This window comes from Gorilla gorilla, chromosome 3 (assembly GCF_029281585.2).
Source record: "Gorilla gorilla gorilla isolate KB3781 chromosome 3, NHGRI_mGorGor1-v2.1_pri, whole genome shotgun sequence".
In the NCBI taxonomy this organism is placed as follows: domain Eukaryota; kingdom Metazoa; phylum Chordata; class Mammalia; order Primates; family Hominidae; genus Gorilla; species Gorilla gorilla.
Genome location: NC_073227.2, coordinates 123128656 through 123150683, shown reverse-complemented (window position 1 = coordinate 123150683; position 22028 = coordinate 123128656). Strand labels below are relative to the sequence as shown.

The following is a 22028-nucleotide window of genomic DNA, read 5'->3' as shown; positions in this document are numbered from 1 at the left end:
CATTTGTCTTCTATTTCGAAACCATCAGTGATTTCCCATTGCCTTTGGAATAGTCTGACTAAATTCAAGGGCTCTTCTAAAAGATCAAGTCATAACCTGCCTTTTTAGCTAAATCTGCCACTCTCCTAGTGTACTCTGTCTGGTATACCAAACTCTGCAGTATTTGTTGTGGCAAATTTTTATGCCCTGTGTTCTTTGACACTCCTGACTTTGAGTTTCTCTACCTAGAATGCTTCTCTTACTCCTTGTTCTTGGTAAATGCCTGCTTATTTTTCCATCAAGACCCAGCTCAAATGGCACTCCTCTAAACCCAGGAAAAGTTAGTGGTTGGTTTTTCAGGATTCTCAGAGCATTTGAATTCCTTTATTTTAAGCATGTAGGTTGTTAAAGTATAATTTTTGTCTTGCACCTGCTTTCTGTTAGCTGAGTCTGAGGAGGCATTTGTATCTTAATTATCTTGGTGTTTTTATACCTAACATGCATGGCACCAAAAAGGCAATGTTCCTATGAATGAATGAATGTTTTGATGGTGAAATTAACATTACATTTTCATTTTAGAAATGGATTTAAATTAACCTCCAGTGTGAAAGTTAACCTTGTTACTCCTAATTCAATTTTAAGACTTAGCTTCATTTAGATTTCTTACATGTTTTTCAGCAAAACTCAAAAACTAAATTGTGTTTGAAGTGGCATAAAATCTACATAATTGGTATTCAGATTTGGTCTCTCACTACTGCTGTATATATTTTTTAACTCCTTAATATAATCCAGATTAAATAAGGGATTTATTAGAAGGAAACTGGGATAGTTAACAATGAATGGAATAGGTGTAGGAACCAGAGCAAGCTACAACCTCAGGAACCAAAATTGCACATCTGTATGGAAAGTCAGCTCTTTGTTATTGCTGCTGTTGAATATGGTCTCTTTAGCTTTTGACTTTACCATGTAAGTCCATGACACGTGCCTGTCAACAGCTATGGGTCACATTCTTATAGCTCTTGATTATAGAAGGAAGAATGTCCCTTTGATTTAGAAACTCTTGGGTTGGGATGGACAATGGACTAATAGTTGGGTCCCAGCTGAGGGAACAAAATTCTGTGGTTAGTCATGTCCAAATAATTGGTTAGTGATGGCTGACCCAGGACTACAGTCACATGATTTGGAGTAAGGGAAAAGGAATTCATGAGTAAGATGGTTTATTGAGTAGATAAAATGTCTGCTAGCTACAAAGAGCATCTGCTATGACATACTCTTTTCTCACTTTTTTTTCCTACGATACTGTCTTGCTCGTTCTGTGGGCATATAATGTTACAAAAATTATTTGGTAGCTCAAAGGTAAGTGCTTGTACATGGTTTTGTTACTATTGGGTACTAAGTGGTACTTTAAGTAGTAATATTAGATACTATTTAAATGGCAAGAAAGAAAATGATGAAATAAGAACAGCATTTTTATCTTTAAAAAAGACCTTTGTTTTGATTGTTAAAATACTTAGGTCATTTTTCTGTATTGAATTTAAAGTAGGTAAGTGTATTGGCCTGATTTTATATCTTTGATTATTACTAAAGAGATGTCTTGGTGATGGAGAACTTCGAAAGTAAGGCATTTAGAAATGTTACGAGAGTAACAAGAACCTGAAATTACGGGAGTGAAGAGCTGAAACCCAGTGTTAACTAGCTGAAATTATACCTTCACTCTAAAAGGATGATAATGCTAGCATTTAAAGGCTTAGTGATGGATAAATATCAGTGTGCCGAAAACTCATTTATTCTATAAGAAATACTTTCTTACTTTCTTTGTAATTGAAATGTGTAACGTTGAAGTAGTATGGTGTTTATATTCTAGGTCAACTTTATAGTTTTCTGACCTTTAGTTTTATTTATAACGAAGTATTCCAACATTATTGGGTATTGTGTTTAGAACAACCATGGTTACATTGATTTTTATTTTAAAATTAAAATATTTTATCTTAATATTTATTCTGGCCAGGCACGGTGGCTCACGCCTGTAATCCCAGCACTTTGGGAGGCCAAGGTGATCACCTGAGGTCAGGAGTTCGAGACCAGTGTGGCCAACATGGTGAAACCCCGTCTCTACTAAAAATACAAAAAATTAGCCGGGTGTGGTGGCGCACATCTCTAGTTCCAGTTACTCGGAAGGCTGAGGCAGGAGAATCACTTGAACCCAGGAGGCAGAGGTTGCAGTGAGCCAAGATTGTGCCGTTGTACTCCACCATGGGCGACAAGAGTGAAACTCCATCTCCAAAAAAAAGAAAATTACGCTAAATATTTTTGTTCAGACATTTTAACATATATTAAATGTAAAATCTAGTATGTTTATTGAGGTAATTATGAGTAAATAAATGTAAAATTTGGATTGTGTTGTCAGCTTTTTAAACTCTTATTTCAGTATTAGGTATATTCAGATGCTTACAAAGACATTTTTAGACAACTAAGCATCAGGATTTATCACATAGGTCAAAAATTTAAATAAACAAGTGGCTATATTATGTGGCCCATGTATGGAGCAGTTTTGCTTTTGTTCAGTAACAGATGAATTAAGAGCCCTGCCCAGGAATCTTGGTTCAGGATGGGTGGTCTACACATGGTCTGCTTGTTAAGTACCAGTCCATTATGTGCCAGGTAGTGATTCCTATTTCAGAGATGAGAAGAGAACCATGAGAAAAAGTAGGCCTGAGTAAGATTAAAAGTAAGACTGCAGGCCTGGTGCAGTGGTTCACACCTGTATTCCTAGCACTTTGGGAGGCCGAGGCAGGCGGATCACTTGAGGTCAGGATTTCGAGATCAGCCTGGCCATGGTGAAACCCCATCTCTAGTAAAACAAAACAAAAAAAAAGAATAGCCAGGTGTGGTGGCATGTGCCTGTAATCCCAGCTACTCAGGAGGCTGAGGCAGGAGAGTCACTTGAACCTGGGAGGCGGAGGTTGCAGTGAACCAAGATCACACCACTGCACTCCAGCCTGGATGACAGAGGGAGACTCCATCCCAAAAAAAAAGTCATTTTCTTAATAGTGGATAATTTAAGTTGCAAAAAAAAAAAAAGCTTCTGAAATACTGATTTGGTTCAGTTAATATTTTCTGTTACAATTTTTTGAAGGCCAAAAGCCATGTAGTTTCTTTTACAGATTGTTGAACTGCGATATGAATTTCTGTAATTCCCACTGATCAGAATCAATAGTATTTGAAATGAATTTTCTTCCATTTCTGAATATGTGGAAGACATGAGGGTATATCTATACAGACAAGCACATAAAGGGTGTGTGATAATACAGTCTTAAAATTGTGAATCTTGGGATCTCTGGCAACCTTGTAAGTAGTTGTGATGAGTTTCAAAAGTGAATTGGCACAGTATATCAGGACAATTCTCCTTGTCTACTCTATTTTTGTTGTTTGTTTTATGGCATTTAATCTAGACTGACCATTCCCGAACAACTGGCCATTTTCTGAAGTGTATTTTGAATATAAGAGGCAAATATTTCCCTGTTAATTTTCCTGCAGTGTTGTTTATTGTGACAAAGCCTTTCTTCACATTCTTTATTTCTTTTTAACTTTTCAGGTTACTGGCCAAGGTTCCCTTTCTTAGTGTTAAATTAGTCCAGTGTTCACTCCTAGGACCTTCTGTTCCAGGAGTGCTCTCACCAAGTTGAATGGCTATAAACATCATCTGTTTATTAATGATACTTTGTATTTGTTCCCAGCCTGTTCTCAACTTGTATATATACTTTTCGAATTGAGTCTTTACTTACATTATCCTATTTTACTTACTGTATCTCTACATCTGCCCACAAGCTTCACCTGTAAGTTGACCATTTTACTTAATGCCAATCTCTTGCTTTGCTCAGGCCAAAAATCTTAGCGTCACCTTTTCTTCCCACATGGAGTCAATCAACAAAATTCATTGTTTAATTTTACAGTTAAAAATGTACATTTATTGTTCAACAAATTGCTGTACATAGTGATGCGTACCTGCAACTCCAGCTGCTTAAGAGGCTGAGGCAAGAGGATCCCTTGAGCCCAGGAGTTCTGGGCTATAGTGCCTTATGATTGTGATTCCGCCTGTGAATAGCCACTGTAGTCCGGCCTGGGCAACATAGTGAGATTCCCATCAGTTTTTTAAAAGGGGAGAGGATTGGTGGACTTTAAACAACTTTAATCAAAACTTCATTTTTTAAAAAAGACACTATTAGAGCAGTTAAAACTTTGTGTTGATCATCTTAACATTTTTAAAGGTAGTACAATTATTCTTAGTCCGTATTTGTGTACTCTAGTTTCCTAGCCCTGTTTCTCAGTGCTGTTTTGCTAATATCTCTAATAGTCTTACTTTAATCTTGTTGAAAGTAGCACTTTTGAGGTTAATAAGGTTTAAATTAATAACCCCCATTGACTGTAGTCTATAATACTATAATTTTTTAAATGGCAAAATGCCCTCTGGGAGCTAAGGTGTCTTAAAAGCTTAGAGCAAATCCTATAAATGGGACAAAGTCTCAATTCTTTTTTAATAAGACAAAAACACTTTATGTAGTCTCTTTTCTTTTTCAGTGTTTCTCGAAATTTCAATTTTATTCCATGCTGCTGCAGAATACAAACTTACCCAATAAAAATAGCTCCATTGAAAGAGCTTTCCCACAAATTGAAATATTTAAAGCACAGATATAGGCTTGTGTACTGTTGGTGCATACATTGTTTGATTTGTTCAGTTGCTCAGTTTTGCAGGGAAAGATGTCAACATTATCTGATTTTTCAAGCTATGTATTCAATGATTCTAATTTTCTAAAAGACTTGGAAGCTGGGTTGTTTTTTGTTCTGGCCCCTCAGTTTGTTGAGAGCCTATTTTAAAGATTTCCAGTGGATTTAACAAAATGAACAAAATTTAGAGGACTCATTTATTTCCCCCAACCAAGTCAGTGCCATAGTGGGACCCTTACATAAATTTGTCACTGTGTTTAAATTCCATGTAGTGAATGAAAATAATCATCTGAAGCCAGTATAAAATAGGCATTAAACATTGTTGTCCAAGCTAGAGTGCAGTGGCTATCCACCAGCATGATCATTTAACACACAAAAACCTGAAACACCTGGTCTTAATCCTGCCTCAGCCTTCCGAGTAGCTGGGACTACAGGCGCATGCCACTATGCCTTGTTAAATTAAGATTTGTAGCTCTTCTTCCCATTCCCTGCACCCTTCTGAGAGAGCTTATACTGAAAATTCTGCATTTTGTGTCCTTGATTTTGCACAGGAAGGCAAAAGATCACAGTTGAGGAAAAAAAGTGCATGTACCCACTTTGAAAATCTGTTTCCATTTTTAAATTCCTGTAGTTATAGGGAATAAGTTGTTCTAGTAGACCAAAAGAAGATTAATGTTTTGTAGTTATACACAGATGCATTGATATTGTGGTAGACAGTTGATACTGGCTTTATCGTAATTTTTTTTTTCTTTTTATGGAGAATGGGGTCTCACTATGTTATCCAAGCTGGTCTCGAACTCCTGCGCTCAAGCTGTCCTCTCGCCTCTGCTTCTCTATTGTATCTTTTTTACTTAGGCATCCTTTCTTTTGCTTTCTAGTACTTGGTCTTTTGTATATGAGTACGTTCAGCTTTTCTGGGGTTTTTTTGTTGTTGTTGTTGAGACAGTCTCACTCTTTTCCCCAGGCTGGAGTGCAGTGGCGCGATCTGCAGCCTCTACCTCCCAGGTTCAAGTGATTCTCCTGCATCAGCCTCCCGAGTAGCTGGGATTACAGGCGTGTGCCACCATGCGTGGCTAATTTTTGTGATGTTAGTAGAGATGGGGTTTTGCCATGTTAGCAGCACTGGTCTTGAACTCCTGACCTTAGGTGATCCACCCTTCTCAGCCTCCCAAAGTGCTGGGATTACAGGCGTGAGCCACTGCGCCCAGTCTAGCTTTTTTGGTCTTGTTTTTTTGTTTCTGAGACAAGGTTTTGTGTTTTTTTTTTCTGTCTCAGACAGCTGTGTTGCCCAGACTGGAGTGCAGTGGCATGATCACAGCTCACTGCAGCCTTGACTTGTTGGGCTCAAGTGATCCTCCCACCTCAGTCTTCTGAGTAGCTAGAACCCCAGGCATGCACCACCATGCCTAGCTAACATTTTCGAAGAGACGGGGGTCTCCCTTTGTTGTTCAGGCTGGTCTCAGTCAAACTCCTGGGCTCAAGCGATCCCTGTCTTTGCCTCCCAGGGTGTTAGGATTACAGGCCTGAGCCACGTACCTAGTGGTCTTCTGCTGTTCAAATGGAATCCAAAACCTTACCCTTCTGTGTTATTTCCATGTTTATATGAGAAAGGGGATATAGAAGATATAGTAGTCCCTAGACTTAATGGGTGTACTGACTTATGCCATAGACTAAACTTCAGAGAAACTGTTAGTTTGAAAATGTTGAAGGCAGTAGTGTATTAACATTGGTTCTGTTTATTGTCTTTTTTTTTTTTAACTTGTGATTATTAGACATTGGTTATATCATTGGTAAGATGGAGCTGTACCATCTTAAAAATATTCTAATAAACTATTTTCATAGTAGATAATTCATATTGTTATGCACAAGTCATGGAACAGTGAACTACATACTTGTTGGAAATAAAACGTTCATATTGTGCAGACTATATGTTAAGAGCAAACGTCTTTCTACTTACAGAAGTACGCTCTTCAGGGTCAGAATTTCAATCACGAGGTCAGGAGATCGAGACCCATCCTGGTTAACACGGTGAAATCCCGTCTCTACTAAAAAATACAAAAAATTAGCCTGGCATGGTGGCGGGCACCTGAGGCAGGAGAATGGCGTGAACCTGGGAGGTGGAGCTTGCAGTGACCCCAGATTGCGCCACTGCAGTGCAGCCTGGAGACTCCGTCTCAAAAAAAAAAAAAAAATTCAATAGTTAAAAATGGATGCTGAGTTTAAAAAAAAAAAAAAGGTTGAGTTGAGAGAATAAGGAGATTAGAAAACAAAAAAGGTACTTAGCCCCATGAGAGTTTTTTTGGTTTGTTTTCAGGTAGAAAATAGAGTTAGTGGATTGGGGAGGAAGGATGGTTCAGGAAGAACAAAGAATTTAAGACAGTTGAGGGCCTCTGAAAGTGGTCTTGGAAGTTCAACAAATAACGTGAATGTTGAGCTCTCTCTGGTCTAAACTCTTAAACTATGAGAATATCTAATTATAGCTATTTCGGTTTGTAAGAGATCGGCTTTTATGTAAATAAAAAAATTTGTATCAATGTGTGTGCATATATATTTTTACGAACTCTAGCTAAGATGATTGTCTCAGCATATGTTCAGGCATGTTTTCTCTCTCCTAATGGAATATATTGTTTATGTGAATTGTGATGGAGTGTGCCTTTAAAAATAGGGTGAAAGTAACTGAAAGCAGTGGACTCACTTGCTTGTTTTCTTAAATTAAGCTTGTGTGACTCACCCATTTTCTGTCTTGGTGTAGGAACTTAGTGATTTGGCCCGTGACCCTCCAGCACAATGTTCTGCAGGTCCAGTTGGGGATGATAGTAAGTAACTTGCAAGTTGATTTTTATGCCTAATTTTTTTTTAAGCTTGTGCATTTTTAGATAACCAGAGTTTTTTTTCTTTTTCTAGTGTTTCATTGGCAAGCCACAATTATGGGACCTGTAAGTATTAAGAATTTTTAAATTTAGTTTTAAGTGAAAATCCAGCATTGATTTGGTTGTAATTTTTAACTTGGTCTGTAGGTTTATTTTATCATATAGTTAATTCTATTTTGGATATTCCATAGTTGTACTGCATTTGAAAGAAAAAACATAATGAGTTAGTCATTTGTTACGTGTACTTTGTGTCTATCCGTGTGTTCACGTTCTAGAGTATAGCCATCTCTATGACCTACCAAACATCTCTGTATCTCAGTTCAGTTTTTCTACATAGCACTGTGTAAAGCATTGTCATGGAACTTCCTGTTATTTATAGAGACAAAGTTACTGGCTCTGATCCTGCCATGCGTTGTGTTACTCAGAGATCTTATTCTGTTACTGCAGCTGCCAATAATCTAGCTTAATTGTATTTTGATATTTGATTCTTTGTAGAACTTCAGTTTATGCAAAATTTGAATATATTTAGGCAGAAAGTGATATTTTGAATATAGCAAAATTCCTTTCTATCCTGGGTAGATAAGCAACTATATGCTGGATAATTGAATATTCAGAATTATGGATACCATCTAAGAATTTCAGAGAATTAGAGCGCACTAAAACATCCTGGGGTAAGACTGTATCTTACACAAATATTTAACTTTTTTTTTTTTTTTTTTTAAACTTGCTAAGGCGCTTAAGGATTTGTTTTCTAAGTTACATGTGTATCTTCCTGAAAACTGTCTTCCCTTTTTGGTGGTTTTATAAGCAACATAAAGAGCAATAATGTACTAGGTGAGATAATGGTCAGTAAGTAATATTTAGAATTCTAAAGGAAAAAATGCTCTTAGAGTTAGTAGATGAGTTGAATCAACAAGTATTTATTTAGTAATTCTGATTCTAACTTTAGTCATTTTTCTGTCTCAAATGTGAGTACATACTGTGTGCCAGGTAATAAGGATACAAATTGAACATAATAAACATCCCTGTCGATCTTATAGGGAACTTACACTGTATTAGAGGAGACAGATACCTAAAACAAGTGCTGAAGTGTGACAAGATGGAAAATAAGTGATTGATGAATGAAGTGCTGAGTAGGATAAATGAATGGGAAATTGTAGCAGGGAGGATTAATTTAGAGTAATTAAAATGTTAGTGCCCTAAAGGTAGAAAAACTAAATCAAAGTAAGACATGGCAGGGGTGCAAATATTAAGTTTAATACTTTGAAATGTCCTGGATCATTTTAATAACTACAAAGCCATTATTGTGCATTTCGTTATTACAGGCCTATTTTTACTGTTTTAAATGTTACTTTGTTTTAAAAGTACTTACTTTTATCTAATTTGGTAGCAATATTGTGTAATTTTAATACACGCAGTTAAATGTTGAGTTACCCAGTTTGGCCCACACGATATTTTTGAAAGTTGGCAGTCTTCAAATAAAAGCCTTCTGAGTAGGCCCGCATTCCATAAGCAGTAATGGCTTGGGATGGAATGACAGCTGCCTCCCTTTTTTAGATGGGATATGTGTTTACCACAATGCCTACTAGGTCAATTCCATATTATGTGCCTAGTGTTTTGTAAAGCAGTTGCTTTTGCAACCTCTAGAATTTTCCCATTTTGGATTACCAGTTTTCAAAGAATGCTATAAAATGCCTTAAAATAAAGCTCATCTTTGATTCAGAGGATAGTTGATAGTTTCATTATAAAAATTGTCAATACTAAGAAAGCACAGAGGCGTTGGTAATTAAAACTTCTAATTGGATGGTGTGCAGAATAAACTAACTCTTTAAAAGTAGTTGGTTTTTCTGCTTGACAGTTTAGACTTTGTTATTTTGAACAACACACTAGTTTTTCCCAAAAGGCAAGGAACATACCTATAGACAGTCAAAAGGAAACATGAATGATGAGTGTATGGTAGTAATTTTTTTAGAGAATGGTGTTGCTTATTCTGACAGTTTTTTTAGCAGTTTACTTAATTTGCTGTTATTTTCAGAAAACATTTACCTTTTTTCATTTTTTAAATGTATATTTCAGGTGATGGCTATTCCTTGGTGAACTTTTTCAGCAACTTTTTAATATAATGACTAGCAGTTTTCTGCTTTTACAAACAGAAGCATGTGATTTTCAGAACCATTTAAATATTAACCTGATTAACCACAACTGCTGGGTTTTGCTTTGGTAGCAGTACTCACTGAAATATGTTTTCAGTTAAAAAGGTTAGTTCTTACTGTTGGTTGGGTAAATTTCAAGGAGTCAAAGATCATAAAAATCCACCCAAAGTACGGGTATTATCTTGTACATAAGTAAGCACATAATTTAGATGCCAGCTTTAAATAGTTAACTATATGCTTACTGTGGAGTGCACCAATGAAACAACTCATTTTGTTCTTTTGGCTTCTCAATACTTCTTTGTGACAAAGCATCACTGTATAAGATAAATAGTAGCTTATTTTGTGAGTATGGTTGCTCTATGTAGCAAGCAGTTGTGACCCAAAGCAACCCATAAATTACAGATTTAGTGGGAGAACTGGACTAACAACGTCACTTTTGCTTTGGACTACTACTTAGGTCCCTTAAAGTGGTGCCAGTGCGACAGAACTGAAGATTCCTGACTTTGTAGGGAATATACCATCTAATTTTAAGTTTCAATAGAGTAACTTTGATTTTAGTGAGTTGTTGGGAAATCCTTTAGATCATTAGTTATGCAGCAAAATTGCTTGGCTTTAATAATCATATGTACTGGCTTATTCTTTCTGAAGGTAAGCTACTTCGCAAGCACAACTATTGACTAAAAACTAAACCTTCGAAAGAAATGACAGCATTGCTAGTTTTTTGTGTGCGTGGTTTTTTTGGGGGAGGGGGGCAGGGGGTACTGTATTAAGGTTAGTTTCCAACAAGAATTGATGCAATTAGAAGAAATTGACTTCCTTACCTATTGCCTCTGATACTTACTTGCTTAAATTTTTTTTTATTGGAAATCCAGAAAAAATGGATTTAGAGAACAACACTAACTCCCACCTAATCTATGACAGAGATGTAGAAGAGAGTGCCTGTGAAAAATGTGAAAGTATCTGAAAAATGTAGCCTTTGGCAGCCTGAGCATAATCAACCAGAAAAACTATCTGAATTAAAACAATTGGTCCATAGGTACTATTTTATTTGGTCCATAAGGATTATTTTTTCAACTTTTATTTCAAGTGTATTATGTCATTTCCCACATAGGTTACTGATACCTGAAGACTTTTTCCACCTTTACCTTACTCGTTGAGGAGCTTTGTAGTCTAATAAAAGAGAAATATAAGTAAATGTTAGATATATGGGTGGATAATGGTAACTATGTGCTTAAAGAGGTATAAAAGAAGGTTAGGGAGCAGATAAGACAAAGGAAGGGCTATATTATAAGGAAGAATATTCCAAGTAGGGAAGAGAAAAAGATATGTTATCCATATAATACTTTATGTGCAGTAGAGAACATGTTCTATAGAAGAGACAGAAGATGAAACTAGATGGGCACCCAGATCATAAAGCACCGTATGTACTTAGGAGTTGGAATTATTAAAACTATCATAGATTTCAAGCAGGGGAGTAACATTTTTAAAAGACCACTTTATCATTAGGATGGAGGGACAATCATTAGTAAGCTATTGCCATAATCTAGGCTGAAGATAACATCGTGAACTAAGATGGTAGTGACAGTGGGCATAAAGGAGAAGCTAATTCAAGAAATTTTAAAGATCTTACTTGATAACTACCTTGATTCTGAGATAAGAGAGGAAGAAGTTGATGATGAGATCCTGGTTTATGGCTTTCAGTTATGGCTTGCTATTAATAAACAGGAAAAAAGGGATTGAGACAAGTTTCAGTTTTGGACGCATGACATGAGATATCCAAGTAGAAATATCAGTAGGCATTTGAATATATGCCCTGGAATGAATAACTGACCAGAGATATATTTTGCAACTCAAATTTTTATGGGTCAGCAGTTAAGAGTAGAAAATCAACCTATAAGAATACCAACATTTTTAGCTGGGTGTAGTGGCACATGCCTGTAATTCCAGCTTCTTTGGAGGCTGAGGCCCGAGAATTTACTTGAACTTGGGAGGTGGAGGTTGCAGTGAGCCGAGATCACACCACTGCACTCCAGCCTGGGCGACAGCACCACTTTAAAAAAAAAAAAAAAAAATACCAACGTTTTATTGCCACAGAAGAGCTGAGGCACTGTGAGGGAGCAACTTTGCACTGATGAGAGCAAAAGTAGTAGAAGGTTTCTGAAAAAATCTAATATAAATTCTGGACTTGTAAGATTTGAGTCGATTTGCTGATCACAGTGTTCCTTATTCTTTGGGGATTTTGTTTCTTTTTGGTGTAGTTTGCTGCTGATTCATAATAGAATTTAAATATCATAGGGTCTCAATTTTTTATATGGTCTAGTTTCATTATCTCTGAACCTCGTAGTTCTTCCTCTTTTGGTATGGCAGAACTTTAGTGTTAAATTGTAACATTGAAATATTTTGCCTTCTTTATAAAGTTCTTTTTTTGAACAAACGAAACGAAATTTGGCTTTGCCTAAATCCCATCAGCAGATTGCCTTTATTCAGAAGCAGTCGTAGACAGCATTTGATTTTATGAAAATTGAAATGAAAGCTTACAAAGAACTTCTGGAATTAGGTTATTAAAACTTCAATGTTTGGGGCCGGGCATGGTGGCTCACGACTGTAATCCCAACACTTTGGGAGGCCAAGGTGGGTGGATCACTGGAGCTCAGCAGTTTGAGACCAGCCTCTCAACTAAAAAGACAAAAAAAACTCCGTCTCTACTAAAAAGACAAAAAAAATTAGCCAACTGTGGTGGTTCACTCCTGTAGTTCCAGCTACTCGGGAGGCTGAGGTGGGAGAATCACCTGATCCCAGGAGGCAGAGGGTTGCAGTGAGCCAAGATCGTGCCACTGCACTCCAGTCTGGGCGACAGAGCAAGACCCTGTCTCAAAAAAAACAAAAACAACTTTAATGTTTGGGATTACCTTTAAATTGTTAATTTTACACAGAAAAAACATATCTTGTATAGTATTGGATCAGGTGAAAGTATATGCTATTTGAAGCATCTATTCAAAATTAATATAACTATTTAACAAAGACATGTTAATCTAATAAACTCAGGTCACATTCTAAGTGACCTGAGTGTTTTTCTAGTTCCATATTTTGTAGAAAATATGAAAAAGGACTGGGCATGGTGGCTGATACCTGTAATCCCAGCACTTTGGGAGTGGGAGGCTGAGGCAGGCGGATCACCTGGGGTCAGGAGTTAGAGTTCAGCCAACATGGTGAAGCCCCATCTCTACTAAAAATAAAAAATTAGCTGGGCACGTTGGTGCACACCTGTAATCCAAGCTACTGAGGCAGCTGAAGCAGGAGAATCTCTTGAACCTGGGAGGCGGCGCTTGCAGTGAGCTGAGGTTGCACCATTTTACTCGAGCTTGGGCAACAAACAGCAAGATGAGATTCTGCGTCTTGTTTGTCCCCCTTCCCGTTCCCATTCCCCCCGCCCTCCACCCCCACAAAAAAAAGGTGGGGAAGACTTGGGAGGTGAAGAAGGACTCACTTTAAATAAGCTCTGTCTGGGTACAGTAGCTCACGCCTATAATCAGCACATTTTGGGAGGCCGTGATGGGTGGATCACAAGGTCAGGAGGCCACAAGACTAGCCTGGCCAACACGGCGAAACTCAGTCTCTACTAAAAATACAAAAATTAGCTGGGTGTGGTGGTGCATATGTGTAATCCCAACTACTTGGGAGGCTGAGGCAGGAGAGTTGCTTGAACCCAGGAGGCAGAGGTTGCAGTGAGCTGAGATGGTGCCACTGCGCTTAAGCCTGAGCGACAGAGTGAGACTCCGTCTCAAATAAATAAAAGCTCTTCCATTTACTAGTTGTATATTTCTTTGAACCTGATTCTTCATTAATAAATTGACCTTTCTTCTTTGAACTCGTGTCCCTTGTTCATATTTCATGATACCTGTAACATTTCATTGCAGTTACTTTACATGTCTATCAGTGTAAGCTCATCAAGATAAAAAAATTGTTCCTTGGATCCCTTAACACACATACAGTATATAGCAAGGGGTTAGATTAATTGAATTAATGTTTATTTATTTTACAGAAGGGTAGGAATTAGATGAGCTGTGTTAGTGTCAGGCCTGTTTTTTATGTGCCTGACATCCAGAATGGGCATAGTGAAAGGCTCATATATAGCTGTATATACAAAGCTTTTCTAATAGAGGGGAGTCAGTGTTGGTAAAAACCCAGTTCATGTAAGTTTTAAAGCATGTCTTCGGATTGGTTCTTTGCATACCCAGAGGCAGTTAGGCTTTCCATATTTTAACTTTAAATTCCTGAGTAGGTCAGTATCTTTGATCATTAAGTGGTCTTCAAAAGACTTGTGTTTGAATCTTGGTTCTATCATTTACCATTTGTACACTAGACTAAGTTCTTTAAGCCTCATTTTTCTCATGCATAAAATAGGGACAATGCATGTATTTTCTGGTATTGATTAAAATGAGAAGCTTAGGCTTTTCTCTGTTCTCCTCTTGAAGGTGGTGTGTGTTAGTTACCTGGAATAGTTAACATTTGGTTTGCCAGTGGGCAGAATGGACTGTTGTAAAGCCATTTGTACACATCTGGCTATTGGAAGAAATAATCTACATGTGTAAAATTTTATTTACAGATTATTCTGAAACATGATTATGTAGGCTTTATTGCTGTGTTGTACTTTTTCTTTTGAGAATTGAGATCTAGAATACTTGCGTTTCTGGATAACTTTTTAAAAAAACATTTTGGTGACGTGTAAAATGACTAGGTAAATTAGGGTTTATTACTGTATAAGTTTTAAGTTTTTTTCTATTACTATAGACTGAATTTTCATGGAATAGATTATTTATTGCAGTGTAAATAGGTGATTTGGGTTCATTATTAGAGAAATGCTTGGAAACAAATGTTACAGAATATTTAGCAATAATGTTTTAAATTTGAGTTAAGCATACTTTTCTTTTTACAGAATGACAGCCCATATCAAGGCGGTGTATTCTTTTTGACAATTCATTTTCCTACAGACTACCCCTTCAAACCACCTAAGGCAAGTATTTTCCCTCAAAATCTGTTAGTATAGATTTATGCTTTATTTCAAAGGAATAGAGCATTCTTGGAAGATAGGGTTCTGTGTAGGCTGTATATATATGTTGAATTGCGCTGATGTATAGATGCTGACTCTTAACCTTTGGTTTAAAGAGCTACACCTCAGTTTGAGCTTTGTAAATAGGAATAAGGTTTGCCTTTTCTTTAATGTTGCAAGATTCAGACCATGTGGAAGCTTCCCCCCTCATCTGTATTATTGTTACACAGATTCTGATTTTTGGGCTTTTGTTGTCTTGTAAACATCAAATGTCCAACTTCAATTTATATTTGCGCGTATTGTTACAGCATATGCTTATTATGCTTATAGTTTTGTATACGTAAGTGTAAATTTGTGAAAACTTAGAGTTGCTTAGTGCACTGGTTTATAGGTATTAAAAGCATATTATCCTTCGCTTTTCAGTCATTAACATAAATTCAACCTGTATGAATAACTAGAAAAGGTAATATACAAAGGTCATAAACATGTCACTATAACAATCTCTAGTAATGTTATAGGTGCAATGTGATGGTTTCCATTTTTGTGATTCAAGTTTATGTTTTATGTACGGTGGAAATGCAGACTCAGGTGTACCTGTGTAACTTGATGAAACTTTAAATGAGATGGTCTACAAATTTTGGTTACATCCAAAAGTTAGGGCTTTTATAAATGAATGTGTTAAATACCTTTAAATTGCCCTTTGATTCATGATATGGTAGGGCCAAAGTAACCTTTAGAACTTTACATCATATGAGTAATGAAGTTTTTATCCAAAAGTTTAGGTTTCTGTTGTAAAAAGAGGAGGCAGGGGGTTGTGGTCAGGTTGTAAAAATCAGTTTCTATAATATTTAGAACTTCGATGCTAATAGATGACATTTTTAACATTGTGGCTTGATTATTTTAAGTTTTGCTTTAAAAGATGTTTGTTTTTATTTGAATAAAATACTTAAAAGTTTTTGTTTTAGGTTGCATTTACAACAAGAATTTATCATCCAAATATTAACAGTAATGGCAGCATTTGTCTCGATATTCTAAGATCACAGTGGTCGCCTGCTTTAACAATTTCTAAAGGTAAATATTTCTAGTGAAATAATCTTAAGCTGTTCTCATTGTCTAATAAAGCTTCATTCTTAGATCTACTTATCTGAGTATTTTTATTATGGCAGCTTTTTGGTAAGAGATGGGGAAGCAATAAAGTTATTTTTATAATTTTTGTTTAGTGGTGTTGATTAAAGATACTTTGTGAGAAGTTGTTAAAATTCAAATTGTGGTGAGTAGGCATTATTTGACCTAATGAGTTACCTTCATCTCATCTTATAAAAGCAAAATTTATTTTAATAGACTTCTGTATTTTTCAATCCCAAACCTCTTGGACATCTCACACTAACTTGCGGCCTTTTTACCAAGAATGGTATGATAACCTAAACTTAATAGAGCTTTTGAATCCTAAGGTTTCCACTCTAGGAAAATTCTGATTTTGCTTTCCTGGGTTAATTTTTAGATAAATCTTCAGTCATGTTTTATGTAACCATGATAGGTTGTTTCTACCTAATGACAGTCTAAAATTATATAATCTTTGAAAGATCTGTAGATCAATTCTGGTCTCTTAATAGGCATCTGTTACGTTATATGTAACAAGTTTTCCAGTCTCTGCGTGAATATCCCAGGTGAAGTTGTAATAATTAACACTATTTCACCATTAATTGTTTTTTGATTTTATGAGTTCAGTAAGTACAAAATAGCTTTTTCAAAAGGCAAGGCATTGTATAAAAGTTTCATATGTGTATATACTGCACTTGAATCTCATGGAGAGAGACTGTAGCAGTAGCATTTCCCAAACTTTATTGAGTAGAATCACTTAAGGGAGAAAAAGAAACAACTTAGGCAGATGCTGCCATAATTCGAGTGTTTTTAAAATTTTACACCTGTTTTTCACCCTCTTGGATGCTTTCTAATTTCTTTTCAAATCATGCTCCATACCTAAATATCAGTTTCCAAGTTTTTCTACTACTGCTGGGAGTGTACAGTAACACTGAAAACTGTTTTTGTAAGGGCAGATTGAATTGGTATTGTTTTGTCGTTAAAGCAACTTTTTTGGCAGCCATACTTTGCTAACTTATTAAACTAGCAGTCACAACTGAAGCTACCTTTTTTCTGTGAGTTATTGTATAGCCAAGTCTCCTATATTAGGTAATTTTATATTCTGCTGTATTTGGGGTTTGAAATTAAATTTGCTGTAGTCAATAAATATGTGACAGTGTTGTCTTTTTTATACTATTGCTTTTTAAAAAAAAAAATCGGTCAGAACCATTTCAAGCATTTATATCTTAACATTTTATAACAGCACCACCATATATGGTGACTGGCACATAGCAGGCACTCAAAGTGAATGCGATCTATGTTCCTTAATGCTTGACATCTTATACATCAGTATGTTGAACTGGTTAAAGTAAAAACTAGAGCTGATGACTCACTTAGTACTAAGGAGATTTTGGCATTGTATTTAACTAGTACTCTTGGGAATATGGTTTCTTGCTTACAAGTTCAAGGAGACATTTAGTGGAGCACTTGAGGGTTTTTCTCAGAAATTGCCAAGACAACGGCTAAGAATGGATTTTTCGTCATGCCTAACGGCTATGAATATGGCATGAGTGTTACCTGCATATTCTTGCTAAAGTCCCCCCCCCCCAGCCACAGAGTACCAAGAAACTCCTTAAGTTCTAATATCATTTATGCCTATTTAAAATATATATATTAATATGGCATCAGTTGCCTATCTTGGAAACTATTTTTATGGCTAGTCTGCAGTGAATTTGATGCCACAAAACCAAGTTTTTAGCACTTCTTACTTACCAGGAGCTTGTCTTCTGTGAAACAAAATCTCTGTAAAACTGTGTCTCATTCAGATAGAGATACAAACTAATAAAAGTCTTTTGAGGATTGAGTTTTGTAATACACGGTTTAGAAAAATTTATTTATCCAAACTCCTGAAACTGGGTAACAGATGTTTTTGTTTTCTTGCAGTTCTTTTATCCATTTGTTCACTGCTATGTGATCCAAACCCAGATGACCCCCTAGTGCCAGAGATTGCACGGATCTATAAAACAGACAGAGATAAGTAAGTATGTTAAAAAGTTATTATAAAAGTGGTTTTACTTAATGAGTTAGGCTTATACTTTGCTTGTGACAGTGCCAAGAAGACTTGATATTTAGTAAGATAATAGTTAAAATATGGAGAAAGCTATTGAAATGTGGTTATTTAAAAAAAACTTAACTAGGCTTTAGCTTATGTGACAGTGAATGCTCCCCTCTAAAATGTTTTATTTTTTTTTTTTTTTCCTAGCGTGTTAAACAGTATCACTTTATTCTCAAATTTTGGGGAAGAAAGCAAGTTTTTCTTTACCCCAAGCATGTTTTTCCAAAAAATGTTAGTACTATTGTAAAAATTTGGTCTAAATTTCTCAAATATTTGAATTATATTTATGTTCAACTTAACCATTATAACTTTCATATGTTATAATTAATGCTAAGTGTACTTGTTCAATTAGGTACAATAGGTTAGCAAGAGAGTGGACAGAGAAATACGCTATGTTGTAGGGTAAGAGGATCTGCACTCTATGGTGCGCTTATTCATGGTACTGCCAGCACTTGAGTGCTGCATGCGTTAAGGCACTGTATTAACTAACAAAAGGTAACAAATATGGCAGTCTTCTGAAAACTGTACATTTAACTGCTTGGTCTCTGTTTAACGTGAAAGTAAATATCTGGTAGCCGTTATTGCTTGAAAGTATTGCATGGCAAAGCAGTTACAATAGCACTAGTAAGAAATGGGAATTTATGTAGTATCTTTTTTTTTTCTCAAACTATCATGGTGTTTAAATTTTAGCTTGAGACTTTGTACCAATCCTATACAGAATGTGGTGGTTTAGTTCAAATTTTGCCAGGAGATAGTAATGTAAGGGAAAAACACTTTTAAGCCTAAGCATCTAAACTAAATGTTCATTACTGACAAGCATGCATTAGCGTCAGCTGTACTTTGTGACTCCCTGTATGCTAAATAAAGCCTTTGTTTTAAAGTGCTGGCTTTTTGAGAGAGTATCCTTAGGAGATGACAATGAATTGGTAGAAAGAACTTTTTAAAAAGTTTAGGAAAGTTGTTGGACCATATTTGGTTCTTGGTTTGAAATAAAGCTAGTTAATATTTAAACAATATAAAAATTCTCCTGTGCATATATATATATATTCATTTCTTAAGGTTATCACTGTTTTTTGTTGGGGTAAGTAGTCTATGGCATGAGTATAATCCAGGGGGAAGCTGATAGTATTTATCAATGTTAGTAGTCTTCCTGAGTAATAACCTTGCTTGTGTGTGAATTACCTGTTGATCTTTTTAAACGAAGATGCCCTTGTTGTACTCAACAGGTCTCGGTGGTGCTTATTAGCCTCAGTTAACCACACTTATTAAAAGTAACATGTGATTCTGATGAACACAACCACTCACACACACACCCCTTTTGAAAATTACTGCCCTTTGTCATTCTGCCCAGTGTCATCTTCCCCTTCTGCCTCTACCTAAGTCCCAAAGCCATTTTTTCTTGTAATATCCAGGACCAAGTAATTTCCCAAACTCTAGGATTCAGATAAAATTGTTTTAGTAAAAGCCTAGTTCTGGCCTTGGTGGAAATTTCTGTGGATAGATAGAATGTGTATACTATTTTAACATTTGTCCATAATGAACTGTAAAAATTTCTTCACGTTAAAATTAGAGCATGAGCTCGGTGGTAGAGAAAGAAAGGGTCTTTTGATTTTTGTTAGCCTCCCAATTTTCAGTGCTGCTTTCTTAGTTGTTTTTAAAATACTACTTTCAGAGTATCAGGCTCTCATTTCCCACATTGCTTTGAGTACCAGTGCTATTTCTCCCTTGTTGGCTTTTATTCTAATCATAGTCATTAGAGATGACTTCATGATGAGTCTGGAGATGATAAAATGGAAATCTTTCCCTTCCATTTAAAGTATTAGGAATTCTTTCACTTTATTTTAACTTTTAAAAATAACATCTTTATTTACAGGTACAACAGAATATCTCGGGAATGGACTCAGAAGTATGCCATGTGATGCTACCTTAAAGTCAGAATAACCTGCATTATAGCTGGAATAAACTTTAAATTACTGTTCCTTTTTTGATTTTCTTATCCGGCTGCTCCCCTATCAGACCTCATCTTTTTTAATTTTATTTTTTGTTTACCTCCCTCCATTCATTCACATGCTCATCTGAGAAGACTTAAGTTCTTCCAGCTTTGGACAATAACTGCTTTTAGAAACTGTAAAGTAGTTACAAGAGAACAGTTGCCCAAGACTCAGAATTTTTAAAAAAAAAATGGAGCATGTGTATTATGTGGCCAATGTCTTCACTCTAACTTGGTTATGAGACTAAAACCATTCCTCACTGCTCTAACATGCTGAAGAAATCATCTGAGGGGGAGGGAGATGGATGCTTAGTTGTCACATCAAAGGATACAGCATTATTCTAGCAGCATCCATTCTTGTTTAAGCCTTCCACTGTTAGAGATTTGAGGTTACATGATATGCTTTATGCTCATAACTGATGTGGCTGGAGAATTGGTATTGAATTTATAGCATCAGCAGAACAGAAAATGTGATGTATTTTATGCATGTCAATAAAGGAATGACCTGTTCTTGTTCTACAGAGAATGGAAATTGGAAGTCAAACACCCTTTGTATTCCAAAATAGGGTCTCAAACATTTTGTAATTTTCATTTAAATTGTTAGGAGGCTTGGAGCTATTAGTTAATCTATCTTCCAATACACTGTTTAATATAGCACTGAATAAATGATGCAAGTTGTCAATGGATGAGTGATCAACTAATAGCTCTGCTAGTAATTGATTTATTTTTCTTCAATAAAGTTGCATAAACCAATGAGTTAGCTGCCTGGATTAATCAGTATGGGAAACAATCTTTTGTAAATGCAAAGCTGTTTTTTGTATATACTGTTGGGATTTGCTTCATTGTTTGACATCAAATGATGATGTAAAGTTCGAAAGAGTGAATATTTTGCCATGTTCAGTTAAAGTGCACAGTCTGTTACAGGTTGACACATTGCTTGACCTGATTTATGCAGAATTAATAAGCTATTTGGATAGTGTAGCTTTAATGTGCTGCACATGATACTGGCAGCCCTAGAGTTCATAGATGGACTTTTGGGACCCAGCAGTTTTGAAATGTGTTTATGGAGTTTAAGAAATTTATTTTCCAGGTGCAGCCCCTGTCTAACTGAAATTTCTCTTCACCTTGTACACTTGAGAGCTGAAAAAAACAACATGGGAATAATAATGGGTCAAAATTTGCAAAATAAAGTACTGTTTTGGTGTGGGAGTTGTCATGAGGCTGTGTTGAAGTGACTTATCTATGTGGGATATTGAGTATCCATTGAAATGGATTTGTTCAGCCATTTACATTAATGAGCATTTAAATGCAACAGATATCATTTCAGGTGACTTAACATGAATGAATAAAAGTCAATGCTATTGGATTGTTTTTTGTTTGACAAGTGCTATCTGTGCCACTGATTTAACTTCTGTAGTAACAAGGGCATTACCATTCTTCACCTTTCCTAATTCTGATCCCATAGTTTTACATTTTTCCTGTTTATTTTGATTTTGTTCACTGCTTTATTTCTTAAAGTTCTAGCACATCTGTGACTCCTCCACTTCCACATTTTTGCACTGCTTACACTTACGTGCAATCTTATTCCTTGTCTGCACACAGATGTGGAAAGCTAGAAATAAATGTTAAAACTTACTTTTTATAAACATTTTAATATGTAGTTTGGACATGATTTATTGACTTAAGGTTCTTCTCTAAACTGGAAGTGAAATGCATGCCTTCTGAAGATGTTCTGGCTTTGTTAATTCTGTAATCATTTCATTGGGGGAAAACCAGCTACGCAGTTTTTCCAATGAGTGAATTTTTTCATTTTGTGTTTTGCTTAAAACGGCTCCTTCAGGGTAGATGTCATACTGCATAACTTTTTTGGATTCAAATTATGAATGAGAAATTAGTTAACATTCTGCTCCACAAGGTAAGAAAAACTGCTCTTTGGCTCTATTTTCAAAATTACTTCTGAGATGCATATAGTCTCAAAATAACAGCTTTAGTAGGCATATCACTTCTTGAAAGCCAAACATGAGTGTAAGACACTTTTATGAAACATGGTGGATCCCTAACTGGC

General features: G+C 35.9%; 1 protein-coding gene across 7 annotated transcripts in view; it reads left to right on the top strand.

The window, feature by feature from the left end:
* Nucleotides 1-21347, top strand: part of UBE2D3 (ubiquitin conjugating enzyme E2 D3) — a 73215-nt gene extending 51868 nt beyond the window's left edge. For all 7 annotated transcript variants that reach the window (XM_004040207.4, XM_019025188.3, XM_019025189.3 and 4 more), the window contains 6 exons: nucleotides 7457-7520; nucleotides 7609-7640; nucleotides 14664-14741; nucleotides 15743-15848; nucleotides 17802-17895; nucleotides 19847-21347. In XM_004040207.4, the coding sequence (XP_004040255.2) occupies nucleotides 7457-7520; nucleotides 7609-7640; nucleotides 14664-14741; nucleotides 15743-15848; nucleotides 17802-17895; nucleotides 19847-19892 (420 nt within the window). In that variant the 3' untranslated portion in view covers nucleotides 19893-21347. The remainder of the gene's footprint in view (nucleotides 1-7456; nucleotides 7521-7608; nucleotides 7641-14663; nucleotides 14742-15742; nucleotides 15849-17801; nucleotides 17896-19846) is intronic.
* Nucleotides 21348-22028: the final 681 nt, after the last annotated feature.